Raw genomic sequence first — 16,278 nt, forward strand, 5'->3', positions numbered from 1 at the left:
AAAATAAACTTCGACAGAAAATAGCTCGGTCGAAACTAGCCTTCGGCCAAAAATAGCCTTCGGTTAAAATTAGCCTTCGGTCAGAACTAGCCTTCAATCTAAACTAGCTTTCGGTCAGAGCTATCCTTCGGCCAAAACTAACCTTCGGTCAAAACTGGCCTCCGGTCAAAACTAGCCTTCGGTTAAAATTAGTCTTCGGTCAAAAATAGCCTTCGACCTAAACTGGCTTCCGGTCAAAACTAGTCTTCGGTCAAAAATAACCTTCGGCCAAAACTAGCTTCCGGCCAAAACTGGCTTCCGGTCAAAACTAGCCTTCAGCCAAAACTAGCCTTCGGTCGAAACTAGCTTGCGGCAAAAAATCCTTCGGATAAAACTAGTTTTCGTCGTTCAAAACTAGTATTCGGACATAATTAATTCTCGGCCAAAACTAACCTTCGACCAAAAATAGATTTCGACCGAAAATAGCCTTCGGCCAAAACTAGTTCTCTGTCAAAACTAGCCTTCGGCCAAAACGAGTCTGGCCAAAATTAACCTTCGCCAAAAATAGCCTTTGGCCAAAACTAACCTTCGGTTAAAATTAGTCTTCGGCCAAAAAAGCCTTCGGTTAAAACTAGCCTTCGACCTAAACTAGCTTCCGGCCAAAATTGGCCTTCTGTCAGATTTAGCCTTCAGCCAAAACTAGTATTCGGCCAAAACTAGTTCTCGGTCAAAACTAACCTTCGACCAAAAATAGACTTTGACCGTAAATAGCCTTCGGTTAAAACTAGCCATCGACCCAACTAGCCTACGGCCAAAATTAGTTCTCGGTCAAAACTAGCCTTCGGCCAAAACGAGTCTGGCCATAATTAACTTTCGGCAAAAACTAGCCTTTGGCCAAAACTAACTTTCGGTTAATATTAGTCTTCGGTTTAAATCAGTCTTCGGTCAAAATTATCCTTCGGTCAAAACTAACCTTCGGCTAAAAATAGAATTCGGTCAAAACTAGCCTTCGGTTAAAATTAGCCTTCGATCAAAACCAGCATTTGGCCAAAACAAACCTTCGGTCAAAACTAGGCTTCGACCAAAACTAGATTTCGGTTCAAATTTGCCTTGTACCAAAACTAGCCTTGGGCCACAACTAGCCTTCGGCCAAAATTAACCATCAACCAAAACTAGCCTCTAGCCAAAACTAACCTTCGGTTAAAATTAGTCTTCGGCCAAAAATAACTTTCGAGGAAAACTAGCATTCGGCCAAAATTGGCCTTCGGTTAAAAATTAGTTTTCGGTCAAATCTAGTCTTCGGTTAAAACTAGCCTTCGGTCAAATCTAGCCTGCGATTAAAATTATTCTTTGGTTAAAACTAGCATTCTGTAAAATAGACTGAGCAAAAAATAGTCTGGGAAAAAATAACCTTCGGCCAAAACTAGCTTTCGGACAATAAAAAGCCTTCGGCGATAAAAAGTTTTTGGATAAAAAACTAGTCTTCGGATAAAATTAGCTTTCGGTCAAAACTAATCTTCAGTCAAAACTAGCCTTCAAGTAAAATTTTTCTTCGGCCAAAAAATAACCTTTAAGCAAAAGATAATCCTTTGGGCACTAGGTTTTGGACAAAAACTAGCCTTCGGTTAAAAATCTAACCTTCGGCTAAAAAACTAGTCCTCGACCAAAGAATTATCCTTCGGTCAAAAAGTAGCCTTCGGCTAAAAAAAACTAGCCTTCGGCTATAAACCAAACCTGCGGTCAATAATCTAGGTTTCGGTCAAAAAACTAGTCTCCGGCAACAAAAAAATTCTTAGTGTCGAAGAGAGTATCACTTTTCAGAAACATTTGCCGGAAAGCTAAACACTCACCATTTTATGTAACTTTATTCATTAGTTAGGTTTAGTTTTGTGAAAATGTATTCACTCGCATTTGATGATTAATATCAAGACGACTTTTCCCATCCTACCGAAATTCCATCGAGATCAATGTTGATCCGTTTGTTCCTTTCAGATTGGCTTTCAGGACATTGGTCATGTCTCCGCGGAACTCAACGAACCTAAACTAAATGTCGGTCAAATAAACCGCGTCTCTTCTCCCGCCGTTAACTGCTACTCACCTTCTCGCAGTGTGACAAAATAGTACGACTCCTTGGACGGTGGGCTCCGGCCCAGTTCGTTGATCGCAATCACTCGGAAGCTGTACACGGTGAACGGCAACAGACCGCTCACCTGATACGAGGTGCTATTGTCCTTGGTTTTGATTGGAGCCACCTCGTCCCAGTCTCCGTTCTCGCCGACTCTGTTGTTGTTGTTTGCGGAAGTGGGGAAACAAAAGCGAAAATGGCAATTAGTTGTAACCTATATTCAAACACTATCTCTCACACACACACAAACGCACGCAGAAATTATCACACACAAGTTTACACAAAAGCCAAACGAACGGAATTGTTGCAATCAACGCCCTTCGGTTGTGGCTCCTGTTCCTGGGGCCTGGCTTGGAAAAGTCTCGGCATTGATTAGAATATTAATTATTACCGTACCCGACTTACAACAAACACTGGACACCACCAAAGCCCGAAGGTTTCTCTCTCTCTCTCTCTCTCTCATCCCGAAGGAGATGTCAACAAGCTTGTAATAAATGGGACCGGTTTGCAGGTCCGTCCGGGCTACTAGATTTATGCCACCACAACTCGAGATTCATTTTGCAAAGGCCAACTGTGGTAAGTTCGTTGCTTCGTTTCCGTCGTTATTGTTGTTGTTGCTGCAACCTAAGAAGCCATATTGGAATCGGTTGGTTTGCTTACTTTCATTGGAGGAAACCCGAACCCATTAAATTGAATGTTTTTATCACGGGATTTAAGACCTTCTCCTCCCCTTCTATAGCAGGGTTTCCGGCCGATGACTTGCTGGCTTGCTTCGCAAATCCTTTCAACTTAGCAAACGGAAACACACAAAACAAAAGTCCATTCAAAAATTAAGCACCCGGAGTTTGTTTGCACCTGTGAAGCCCCGAACGAAACAATGTCTGGCAACACTTCAAGCTCTAGTGGCAAACAACCACTTCAACGGCCGGGAGCCTGGCCTGCTTCTCTATTCACAGTCTAACTGACACTGGGCGCTGTAAGCGATGTGGCTTTTTTTCTGTGGCCTTTCCGACCGAGGAATGAATAAATTTCTCATATGCCTTCTTTCGCTACACTGAAACAAAACAGTGTTTCAACATTCCAAGAGAGCAGAAGAAATCACCATCCATTTTTCGAAGCAACATTTTATTACATTTGAAAAAAAAATCAACTAACCAAGACACGATGCGGGAAACCGGAAAATGTCAAACCAACCGAAAACCACAGGACCGGTACAGGGTTAACCAACCAGCCAGGCAAGTTCCTAAACAAAGTGAAACATCACATTCAAGAGCATTGCAAATGTCAGCGAACATTCCGGTTGAAAAATGTTTGGCCCCAAAGTGCTAAAAACTGTTTGAAGCCGAGTTGTTCCATTATTCCCTTTTGCCACCTCCTTTCGGGAACCCCTTTCCAGTAGTAGTAGTAGAATGAGTAGTAGTAGTAGTAGTACTAGAAACAATCGCAAAGTTGACACAATGAGCGACTGTATGCATGTAGGAGGTACGTGAGTTGAATTGTACGTGTGGTTTGAAATTTAGAACCAAAATAAAAAAAAGAACAAACAGCTTTCATCTCGCAGCCTCCTCCACATGCCATCAATGGTGGCTTTTTTTCACCTCTTCATCGATGGAAGTTTTCCCACCGGAATTGGAGCGGGTTTTTTTTTCTTCCTGTGTCTCCTCCGTACTGCAGCAGTAAACCAATTTACCACCTGATTTTGACGGTGGCTTTGGTAGGATTAACCTTGGCAAAAGTAGATTGCGACGCTGCTCCGATCATCTCGGAGAACTTTCAACCGGGAAGTGGATTTAAATTTTCACCGTGTTTTTTGTCTTCTTCTGTTGCAGACTTAAAAATAACTCTTGATGCGGAGTAAAATCTAATTTTGAGCAGTAGCAACATTCGTCATTTTTCCCAATCTACTTTAAGCTTTGATTAGGGGAAACTGGGGCTAAATCGGACACTTTTTTGGAAATTGAAAAAAAAAACACCCATTACAAATAGGTTTTTTTCATCGTTCTGAAGCTTCAATCGACAGATTTTTCAAGATTTTTCAAGGAGTTATTTTCGAGCAGTTCTGTCAAGCGGTTTCCTAGTGCAGTTTCTAGTTCATTTTTTCCGAACAGTTTTTTCATGTAGTTTTTGCATGAACAATTTTTTTCGAGTAATTATTTTTGCAGTTTTTCAGGCAACATTTTTCTGAGTAATTTTATTCGGGATGTTTTGTCCCCGCAGTTTTACGACCAGTCTATTTTTTGAGCTCTTTGTTTTGTCAAACCGCTTTTTTCATGCAGTTCTTTCGAAGTTTTTCCTGTAGTTTTTGCACGAGCAATTTTTTTTCGAGTGATTATTTTTGCAGTTTTTCAGGCAACATTTTTCTGAGTAATTTTATTCGGGATGTTTTTTTTCCGTGCAGTTTTACGACCAGTTTTTTTTAAGATTTTTCGAGCTCTTTGTTTTGTCAAACGGTTTTTTCGTGCAGTTCTTTCGAAGTTTTTCCTGTAGTTTTTGCACGAGCAATTTTTTTCTCGAGTGATTATTTTTGCAGTTTTTCAGGTAACATTTTTCTGAGTAATTTTATTCGGGATGTTTTTTTTTCGTGCAGTTTTACGACCAGACTTTTTTAAAGATTTTTTTAGACCTTTGTTTTGTCAAACGGCTTTTTTCGTGTAGTTCTTTCGAAGTTTTTCCTGTGGTTTTTGCATGAGCAATTTTTTTCGAGTAATTATTTGTGCCGTTTTTCAGGCAACATTTTTCTGAGTAATTTTATTCGGGATGTTTTTTTTCCGTGCAGTTTCGCGACCAGTCTTTTTTTAAGATTTTTCGAGCTCTTTGTTTTGTCAAACGTTTTTTTCGTGCAGTTCTTTCGAAGTTTTTCCTGTAGTTTTTGCACGAGCAATTTTTTTTCGAGTGATTATTTTTGCAGTTTTTCAGGTAACATTTTTCTGAGTAATTTTATTCGGGATGTTTTTTTTCCGTGCAGTTTTACGACCAGTCTTTTTTTAAGATTTTTCGAGCTCTTTGTTTTGTCAAACGGTTTTTTCGTGCAGTTCTTTCGAAGTTTTTCCTGTAGTTTTTGCACGAGCAATTTTTTTTCGAGTGATTATTTTTGCAGTTTTTCAGGTATCATTTTTCTGAGTAATTTTATTCGGGATGTTTTTTTTTTCGTGCAGTTTTACGACCAGACTTTTTTAAAGATTTTTTTAGACCTTTGTTTTGTCAAACGGCTTTTTTCGTGTAGTTCTTTCGAAGTTTTTCCTGTGGTTTTTGCATGAGCAATTTTTTTCGAGTAATTATTTGTGCCGTTTTTCAGGCAACATTTTTCTGAGTAATTTTATTCGGGATGTTTTTTTTCCGTGCAGTTTTACGACCAGTCTTTTTTTAAGATTTTTCGAGCGCTTTGTTTTGTCAAACGGTTTTTTCGTGCAGTTCTTTCGAAGTTTTTCCTGTAGTTTTTGCACGAGCAATTTTTTTTCGAGTGATTATTTTTGCAGTTTTTCAGGTAACATTTTTTTTCGAGTGATTATTTTTGCAGTTTTTCAGGTAACATTTTTCTGAGTAATTTTATTCGGGATGTTTTTTTTCCGTGCAGTTTTACGACCAGTCTTTTTTTAAGATTTGTCGAGCTCTTTGTTTTGTCAAACGGTTTTTTCGTGCAGTTCTTTCGAAGTTTTTCCTGTAGTTTTTGCACGAGCAATTTTTTTTCGAGTGATTATTTTTGCAGTTTTTCAGGTAACATTTTTCTGAGTAATTTTATTCGGGATGTTTTTTTTTCGTGCAGTTTTACGACCAGACTTTTTTAAAGATTTTTTTAGACCTTTGTTTTGTCAAACGGCTTTTTTCGTGTAGTTCTTTCGAAGTTTTTCCTGTGGTTTTTGCATGAGCAATTTTTTTCGAGTAATTATTTGTGCCGTTTTTCAGGCAACATTTTTCTGAGTAATTTTATTCGGGATGTTTTTTTTCCGTGCAGTTTTACGACCAGTCTTTTTTTAAGATTTTTCGAGCGCTTTGTTTTGTCAAACGGTTTTTTCGTGCAGTTCTTTCGAAGTTTTTCCTGTAGTTTTTGCACGAGCAATTTTTTTTCGAGTGATTATTTTTGCAGTTTTTCAGGTAACATTTTTCTGAGTAATTTTATTCGGGATGTTTTTTTTCCGTGCAGTTTTACGACCAGTCTTTTTTTAAGATTTTTCGAGCTCTTTGTTCTGTCAATCGGTTTTTTCGTGCAGTTCTTTCGAAGTTTTTCCTGTAGTTTTTGCACGAGCAATTTTTTTTCGAGTGATTATTTTTGCAGTTTTTCAGGCAACATTTTTCTGAGTAATTTTATTCGGGATGTTTTTTTCCGTGCAGTTTTACGACCAGTCTTTTTTTAAGATTTTTCGAGCTCTTTGTTTTGTCAAACCGCTTTTTTCATGCAGTTCTTTCGAAGTTTTTCCTGTAGTTTTTGCACGAGCAATTTTTTTTCGAGTGATTATTTTTGCAGTTTTTCAGGTAACATTTTTCTGAGTAATTTTATTCGGGATGTTTTTTTTCCGTGCAGTTTTACGACCAGTCTTTTTTTAAGATTTTTCGAGCTCTTTGTTTTGTCAAACGGTTTTTTCGTGCAGTTCTTTCGAAGTTTTTCCTGTAGTTTTTGCACGAGCAATTTTTTTTCGAGTGATTATTTTTGCAGTTTTTCAGGTAACATTTTTCTGAGTAATTTTATTCGGGATGTTTTTTTTCCGTGCAGTTTTACGACCAGTCTTTTTTTAAGATTTGTCGAGCTCTTTGTTTTGTCAAACGGTTTTTTCGTGCAGTTCTTTCGAAGTTTTTCCTGTAGTTTTTGCACGAGCAATTTTTTTTCGAGTGATTATTTTTGCAGTTTTTCAGGTAACATTTTTCTGAGTAATTTTATTCGGGATGTTTTTTTTTCGTGCAGTTTTACGACCAGACTTTTTTAAAGATTTTTTTAGACCTTTGTTTTGTCAAACGGCTTTTTTCGTGTAGTTCTTTCGGAGTTTTTCCTGTGGTTTTTGCACGAGCAATTTTTTTTTGAGTGATTATTTTTGCAGTTTTTCGGGTAACATTTTTCTGAGTAATTTTATTCGGGATGTTTTTTTTCCGTGCAGTTTTACGACCAGTCTTTTTTTAAGATTTTTCGAGCGCTTTGTTTTGTCAAACGGTTTTTTCGTGCAGTTCTTTCGAAGTTTTTCCTGTAGTTTTTGCACGAGCAATTTTTTTTCGAGTGATTATTTTTGCAGTTTTTCAGGTAACATTTTTCTGAGTAATTTTATTCGGGATGTTTTTTTTTCGTGCAGTTTTACGACCAGACTTTTTTAAAGATTTTTTTAGACCTTTGTTTTGTCAAACGGCTTTTTTCGTGTAGTTCTTTCGGAGTTTTTCCTGTGGTTTTTGCACGAGCAATTTTTTTTTGAGTGATTATTTTTGCAGTTTTTCAGGTAACATTTTTCTGAGTAATTTTATTCGGGATGTTTTTTTTCCGTGCAGTTTTACGACCAGTCTTTTTTTAAGATTTTTCGAGCGCTTTGTTTTGTCAAACGGTTTTTTCGTGCAGTTCTTTCGAAGTTTTTCCTGTAGTTTTTGCACGAGCAATTTTTTTTCGAGTGATTATTTTTGCAGTTTTTCAGGTAACATTTTTCTGAGTAATTTTATTCGGGATGTTTTTTTTCCGTGCAGTTTTACGACCAGTCTTTTTTTAAGATTTGTCGAGCTCTTTGTTTTGTCAAACGGTTTTTTCGTGCAGTTCTTTCGAAGTTTTTCCTGTAGTTTTTGCACGAGCAATTTTTTTTCGAGTGATTATTTTTGCAGTTTTTCAGGTAACATTTTTCTGAGTAATTTTATTCGGGATGTTTTTTTTCCGTGCAGTTTTACGACCAGTCTTTTTTTAAGATTTTTCGAGCTCTTTGTTCTGTCAATCGGTTTTTTCGTGCAGTTCTTTCGAAGTTTTTCCTGTAGTTTTTGCACGAGCAATTTTTTTTCGAGTGATTATTTTTGCAGTTTTTCAGGCAACATTTTTCTGAGTAATTTTATTCGGGATGTTTTTTTCCGTGCAGTTTTACGACCAGTCTTTTTTTAAGATTTTTCGAGCTCTTTGTTTTGTCAAACCGCTTTTTTCATGCAGTTCTTTCGAAGTTTTTCCTGTAGTTTTTGCACGAGCAATTTTTTTTCGAGTGATTATTTTTGCAGTTTTTCAGGTAACATTTTTCTGAGTAATTTTATTCGGGATGTTTTTTTTCCGTGCAGTTTTACGACCAGTCTTTTTTTAAGATTTTTCGAGCTCTTTGTTTTGTCAAACGGTTTTTTCGTGCAGTTCTTTCGAAGTTTTTCCTGTAGTTTTTGCACGAGCAATTTTTTTTCGAGTGATTATTTTTGCAGTTTTTCAGGTAACATTTTTCTGAGTAATTTTATTCGGGATGTTTTTTTTCCGTGCAGTTTTACGACCAGTCTTTTTTTAAGATTTGTCGAGCTCTTTGTTTTGTCAAACGGTTTTTTCGTGCAGTTCTTTCGAAGTTTTTCCTGTAGTTTTTGCACGAGCAATTTTTTTTCGAGTGATTATTTTTGCAGTTTTTCAGGTAACATTTTTCTGAGTAATTTTATTCGGGATGTTTTTTTTTCGTGCAGTTTTACGACCAGACTTTTTTAAAGATTTTTTTAGACCTTTGTTTTGTCAAACGGCTTTTTTCGTGTAGTTCTTTCGGAGTTTTTCCTGTGGTTTTTGCATGAGCAATTTTTTTCGAGTAATTATTTGTGCCGTTTTTCAGGCAACATTTTTCTGAGTAATTTTATTCGGGATGTTTGTTTTCCGTGCAGTTTTACGACCAATCTTTTTTAAAGATTTTTCGAGCACTTTGTTTTGTCAAACGGTTTTTTCGTGCAGTTCTTTCGAAGTTTTTCCTGCCGTTTTTGCACGAGCAATTTTTTTTCGAGTGATTATTTTTGCAGTTTTTCAGGTAACATTTTTCTGAGTAATTTTATTCGGGATGTTTTTTTTCCGTGCAGTTTTACGACCAGTCTTTTTTTAAGATTTGTCGAGCTCTTTGTTTTGTCAAACGGTTTTTTCGTGCAGTTCTTTCGAAGTTTTTCCTGTAGTTTTTGCACGAGCAATTTTTTTTCGAGTGATTATTTTTGCAGTTTTTCAGGTAACATTTTTCTGAGTAATTTTATTCGGGATGTTTTTTTTTCGTGCAGTTTTACGACCAGACTTTTTTAAAGATTTTTTTAGACCTTTGTTTTGTCAAACGGCTTTTTTCGTGTAGTTCTTTCGGAGTTTTTCCTGTGGTTTTTGCATGAGCAATTTTTTTCGAGTAATTATTTGTGCCGTTTTTCAGGCAACATTTTTCTGAGTAATTTTATTCGGGATGTTTGTTTTCCGTGCAGTTTTACGACCAATCTTTTTTAAAGATTTTTCGAGCACTTTGTTTTGTCAAACGGTTTTTTCGTGCAGTTCTTTCGAAGTTTTTCCTGCCGTTTTTGCACGAGCAATTTTTTTTCGAGTGATTATTTTTGCAGTTTTTCAGGTAACATTTTTCTGAGTAATTTTATTCGGGATGTTTTTTTTCCGTGCAGTTTTACGACCAGTCTTTTTTTAAGATTTGTCGAGCTCTTTGTTTTGTCAAACGGTTTTTTCGTGCAGTTCTTTCGAAGTTTTTCCTGTAGTTTTTGCACGAGCAATTTTTTTTCGAGTGATTATTTTTGCAGTTTTTCAGGTAACATTTTTCTGAGTAATTTTATTCGGGATGTTTTTTTTTCGTGCAGTTTTACGACCAGACTTTTTTAAAGATTTTTTTAGACCTTTGTTTTGTCAAACGGCTTTTTTCGTGTAGTTCTTTCGGAGTTTTTCCTGTGGTTTTTGCATGAGCAATTTTTTTCGAGTAATTATTTGTGCCGTTTTTCAGGCAACATTTTTCTGAGTAATTTTATTCGGGATGTTTTTTTTCCGTGCAGTTTTACGACCAGTCTTTTTTTAAGATTTTTCGAGCTCTTTGTTTTGTCAAACGGTTTTTTCGTGCAGTTCTTTCGAAGTTTTTCCTGTAGTTTTTGCACGAGCAATTTTTTTTCGAGTGATTATTTTTGCAGTTTTTCAGGTAACATTTTTCTGAGTAATTTTATTCGGAATGTTTTTTTTCCGTGCAGTTTTACGACCAGACTTTTTTAAAGATTTTTCGAGCTCTTTGTTCTGTCAAACGGCTTTTTTTCGTTCAGTTCTTTCGAAGTTTTTCCTGTGGTTTTTGCACGAGCAATTTTTTTCGAGTAATTATATGTGCAGTTTTTCAAGCATTTTTTTTTTGGGCTCTTTTTCCGTGCAGTATTTTTCGAACAGTTTTTTTTTACAGTTTCACGGCCAACCTTTTTTAATTTGTTTCGAGCTTTCATTTTTGAATACTTTTTCCAAGATTATATCTAGCAGTATTTTTCGATCAGTTTTTGTCGAGCAGTTATTTCGAGCATTAACATTTGGTTAATTTTTTGTAGCATTTCTAACGAGCTGAGCTGTTTATTTTTATTCGAGCAGCTTTTTCTTGTATGAACGATTTTTTCGAGCAATTGTTTGTGAAGTTTTTTTCTGGCATTTTTTTTTCGAGCGGTTTTAATCGGATAGCTGTTTTCGAGTAACTTTTCAAGCAGTTTTACTAACAGTTTTGTTTAAAAAATTTTCAACCAATTATCATCGAGTAGTTTTCTCCGAGCAGTTATTTCCAAGCTCTTCTCTAGCAGTTTTCCTGTCGTTTTTGCACGAGCGATTTTTTTTCGAGTAATTATTTTCGAATAGTTTTTCCAAGCCGATTATTTCTAGCAGTTTTTTTATCAGTTTTTGTCGAGCAATTGCTTCGGGCATTACATTTGGTTAGTTTTTCGAGAATTTCTTACGAGGTGTTTATTTTTCGAACTTTTTTTATTCGAACAAAATCATTCACGCAGTTTTTTTCGAGCAACTTTTTATTGTATGAACGATTTTTTCGAGTAATTGTTTGTGAAGTTTTTTTCTAATAAATTTTTTTTCGAGCAGTTTTATTCGGATAGCTTTTTCGAGTAACTTATCGAAACAGTTTTACGGAGATTTTTTTTAGATTTTCCAAGCAGTTATTTTTGAGTAGTTTTTTCCGAGCAGATTATATCGAGCAGTTTTTTTTTCGATCAGTTTTTGTCGAACAGTTTTGTCAAGCGGTTTTTTCGTACAGTTTTTTCAAGCAGTTTTTTTCGAAGGTTTTCCAGGCAGTTTACACGAGCAATTTTTTTTCGGGTAATTACTTCTGCAGTTTTTCAAGAATATTTTGAGTAATTTTATTTGGACTTTTTTCCGTGTAATATTATTCGAGCAGTTTCTTTAACAGTTTTACGACTAGATTTTTCATAAGATTTTTTGAATTCTTATTTTCGAATAGTTTCTCCAAGCCGATTATATCTAGCAGTTTTTCGGAACAGTTATTTCAAAGTTCTTCTCAGGCATTTTTCGAGCAATTTTATTCGAACTGTTTTTTTCGTGCAGTATTTTCGAGCAGTTTTTTAACAGTTTTGCGGTCAGTTTTTTAACAGTTTTACAGTCAGTTTTTTTAGATTTTTCAAGCTCTTATTTTCAAATAGTTTTTCCAAGATTATATCTAGCAGTTTTTTCGATCAGTTTTGGTGGAGAAGTTGTTTCGGGCATTAACATTTGGTTAGGATTTTCGAGCATATCTAACGAGCTGAGCTGTTTATTTTTATACGAACAGATTCATTCACGCACTTTGTTTTCGAGTAGCTTTTTCTTGCATGAACGATTTTTTTCGAGTAATTGTGGAGTTTTTCAAGCAATGATTTTCTAGCAGTTTAATTTGGATAGATGTTTTCGAGTAGCTTTTCAAACAGTTTTATTTAATAAAAAAATCAAACAATTATCATCGAGTAGTTTTTTCCGAGCAATTTATATAACAGTTTTTGTCGAGTAGTTTTGTCAAGCAGTTTTTCCGAGCAGTTATTTCGAAGTACTTAAGCAGTTTTTCATGTAGTTTTTGTACAAACAGTTTCTTTCGAGTAATTGTTTGGGCAGTTTTTCAAGCATTGTTTCGAGCAATTTTATTCGAACTGTTTTTTCGTGCAGCATTGTCGAGCTTTTTCGAGTAGCTTTTCAAACGGTTTTACGAAAAAAAAATTTTAAAGATTTTTCAAGCAGATATTTTTGAGTAATTTTTTTCCGAGCAGTTATTTCGAAGTTCTTCTCAAGCAATTTTTAGGTAGTTTTTAAACGAACAACTTCTTTCGCGTAATTATTTGTGCAGTTTGGCAGGCATTTTTCTGAGCAATTCATTTCGGGCTGTTTTTTCCGTGCAGTATTTTGCGAGCAGTTTTTTTTAACAATTTTACAGCCAGATTTTTCATAAAATTTTTTGAGTTCTTATTTTCGAATAGTTTTCCCAAGCCGATTATATCTAGCAGTTTTTTAATCAGTTTTTGTCGAGCAGTTGCTTCGGGCATTAACATTTAGTTAGTTTTTTCGAGCATTTCTGACGAGTTGTTGTTCATTTTTCGAGCTATTTTTATTCGAACAGAATCATTCACGCAGCTTTTTCTTGTATGAACGATTTTTTTCGAGTAATGGTTTGTGAAGTTTTTTTTTCTAGCAATTTTTTTCGAGCAATTTTATTCGGATAGCTGTTTTGAGTAACTTTTTAAACAGTTTAACTAACAGTTAAGATTTTTCAAGCAGTTATTTTCGAGTAGTTATTTTTTTACGAGCAGATTATATCGAGCAGTTTTTGTTGAGTAGTTTAGTTAAACGGTTTTTTCGTAAAGTTTTTCCAAGCAGCTTTTTTTGGAAGTTTTTCTCAATCAGTTTTGCCTGTAGTTTTGGCACGAGTAATTTTCTTTGTCGAGCGCAGTGCTTCAAGCATTTTTTTGTGCAATTTTATTTGGGCTTTTTTCCGTGCAATATTATTCGGGCAGTTTTTTTTAGCAGTTTTACAGTCAGATTTTCCGTAAGATTTTTTGAATTCTTATTTTCGAATAGTTTCCTTGAGCCGATTATATCTAGCAGTTTTTGTCGAGCAGTGTTTGTCGAGTAGTTTTGTCAAGTTGTTTATTTCAAAGTTGTTCTCAAGTTGTTTTCCATGTAGTTTTTGTACAAACAATTTCTTTCGAGTAATTGTTTGGCCAGTTTTTCAAGCGTTTTTTCGAGCAATTTTATTCGAATTGTGCAGTATTTTTCGACCAGTTTTTTCAACAGTTTTACGGCCAGTTTTTGTTATAAGATTTTTCGAGCTCTTATTTTTCAATAGTTTTCTCAAGCCATACATATTGAACACAGCAGTTTTTTTCGATCATTTTTTGTCGAGCTGTTGCTTCGGGCATTAAAATTTGGGTAGTTTTTTTTCAAGCATTTCTAACGAGCTGTGCTGTTAGTTTTCGAGCCATTTTTATACGAACAGATTTTTTTTTTCGAGCAACTTTTTCTGGTATGGTTTTTCTTAATTTGGTTTTTTGTTAGACTTCTTTCATTTGAGTTCAGTGACGGTTAGGGCTCGACTAGTTCACTGTTCTTGTCTTCGCCCTGGTCTTGATTGCTGTTCAAATTTTTGATCGCGATCGGCTGCATAAGGTTTCTTCTGATTACAATGAAATTATTTGAACGTGTTGACTTCGTTACAAAAATTGATCTAAACTGTCTCTTGAGAAGGCACTAAACTTTTTTCACCTATTTTTTTTCAGATGGCTACAGTGGAAAAACGAAAAATCCTGTTGTAATAATAATATTCGTGTAGTAGTCGAATAAAAATATTGGAAAATTTTACTTTCCCGGAACTGAATTCTGAAACTAACTTCTTGAACTAAACTCTGAAATTCCATTCTGGATCTGAATTCTGTGCTCGAATTCTGTAACCGAATTCGGAACCTCAATTCTGAAGCTCCGGAACTGAATCCTAAATCTGAATCCAAGACCTGGATACGGGAACTTATTTCAGGAAATGAGTGACTGGGCCTGGATTCTAAAACTTGATTTTGGACCTGGATTCTGAAACTGAGTTTGAAATCTGAACCATGCGCTGGATTCAGGATCTAGAAAATTGTGGAGCTGGGTTCTGCATTTAAATTCTGGAGCTTAATTTTAGGAACTGAATTCTGAAACTAAAGTCTGGGCTTCTGTTCTGAACTTGGTTACTGGAACTGAATCTGAATTTGGGATTTGGACTCAATAACTCAATTTATGAAATGAATTCAGGACTTGGATACTGAGACATGATACTAAAACTGAGATTTAAATCTGGTCCTAAACGAACTGAATCTTGGATTTGAATTTTCGAATCGAATTCTTGAACTAAACTCTGAAAATGGATTCAATAACTCAATAAAGGAGCTGGAGTAGCCTGTACTTGAATTCTGGAACTAAATTCTGGGCCTCAATTCTAAACCTGATTTCTGGAACTTAATTCAGAAAACGAATTCAAGTTCTGGATTCTAAAACTTAATTCTGGAACTGAATTCAGGAAATGATTTTTTACCTGGAATTTGCAACTGAATTCTGGATTTGGATTTTGTACTTGAGTTCCGCGACTGAGTTCTGAACCTCAATTCCGAACCTGGATTCCTGAACTGTGTTTGGTAACTGAAATCGGAGTCTGAATTCGAGACCTGGATTCGGGAACTTGATTCATGAAATGAGCTCTGGATTCTAAAACTTGGTTCTGGAGCTACATTCAAAACTGATTTTTTGATCTGGCCAGAATTTTGAACTGAATCTTAGATTTCTTGAATTGAATTCTAGAACTTATCCTGGATTCTAAAACTGAATTGTGGACCTGGATTCTGTACTCGAATTGTGAAACATAATTTTAGGAACTGAATTCTGAAACTAAATTCTTGAACTAAGTTCTGAGCCTCGATTCAGGACCTGGATTCTGAAACTGAGATCTGAATCTGAATTCGGGATTTGGATTCTAAAACTAAATTTTGAAGTTATTTTTGAACCTAAGTTCTGGAACTGAATTCTGGATTTGGATTCTGCAATTGAACTCTGGATCTGGATTCTGTAACTGAGTTCGAGCCTCAATCCTGAACCTGGATTCCAGAACTGAATAAAAAATCTGAATTCAAAACCTGGATTCGGGAACTTGATTCAGAAAATTAGTTCTGGGTCTGGATTCTAAAACTTGATTCTGCAGCTGGATTATAAAATGGAGTTTTTGATCTGACCTTAATTCTGAACTTAATCTTGAATCTGGTTTCTCGAATTGAATCCCAGAGCTAAACCTTGATTCAATAACTATATTACGAAACTGAATTCTGACTGATTTCAGGAATTGTACATCTGGATTTTGTACTTGAATTGCGAATCTGAATTCGGAACCTCAATTCCAAATTTGGATTCTGTAACTGAATTTAGGAACTGAATTCCGAATCACTATTCTGTAATTGGGTTTTGGAACTTAGCTCAGGGAATGGATTCTGTAACCAAATTCTTAATTCTGTACGTTAACTCTGGATTTTTTCTAAAACCTAATTTTGGAACTAAATTTATGCGCTAGGTTCTGGATCTAGATTCTCAAAATGAAGTCTAAAACCTGACCCTGGAATCAATAAATAGCTGCATTTGATTTGAATTTTGAAACATAAACTAGTTGAACAACAAAAGCTTCTTGAACGTCAACTCCATTCAAACACGGAAGTTGTGCATAAACTTTCGATGCAACAAGAGAAGCCAAGCTTAGTTCATGAGGCTATAGATGCCCAAGAAATATTGCTTACGACTATAAAAAATGAATTAATTTCAATAAACAAAAATAGCAGCTTGACCGGCAGTGTTGTTGCCATTAAAAACCATGTCACCTCATTGTTCGATACAGCAATGTCAGCAATGAAGGAAAACGTGTACAATGACTTAAAAAAAAACTGACTTCCGAATTATCATCTGAGTTACGTGATATGAATAACGAGCTAAACCATATCAACCAGCTTTCTCTTGATACTGCGGCCAGCTGCACCATGAACGTAGGTTCGACATTGGCAATTGACATTCTTGGCGAAATCAAGTCTTTGTCAGCACATTTGGTAGCAGCGAAGAAACCTGTGCAAATACCAGTGTCCAATGCCTCAAGCCTCAGTTTGGCGGCAGAATTATGCAAAGTAGATAATTCTGGATGGCGCTTTCTTGGCGCAAAAAAAGTATGGAAATAGGACTGGAGTGACTACGATGCGCGAGAATCTAGAAGACTACATCAGCAGAA

At 35.7% G+C, this 16,278-nt stretch overlaps 1 protein-coding gene across 1 annotated transcript in view; it reads right to left on the reverse strand.

Annotated features, from left to right (window-relative positions):
- LOC131434389 (protein sidekick-2-like) overlaps positions 1-16,278 on the reverse strand; it is a 183,673-nt gene that overhangs the window by 19,183 nt on the left and 148,212 nt on the right. The window contains exon 5 of the mRNA XM_058601060.1: positions 2,078-2,259. Coding sequence (XP_058457043.1) covers positions 2,078-2,259 — 182 coding nt within the window. The remainder of the gene's footprint in view (positions 1-2,077; positions 2,260-16,278) is intronic.

This window comes from Malaya genurostris, chromosome 1 (assembly GCF_030247185.1).
Source record: "Malaya genurostris strain Urasoe2022 chromosome 1, Malgen_1.1, whole genome shotgun sequence".
Classification (NCBI taxonomy): domain Eukaryota; kingdom Metazoa; phylum Arthropoda; class Insecta; order Diptera; family Culicidae; genus Malaya; species Malaya genurostris.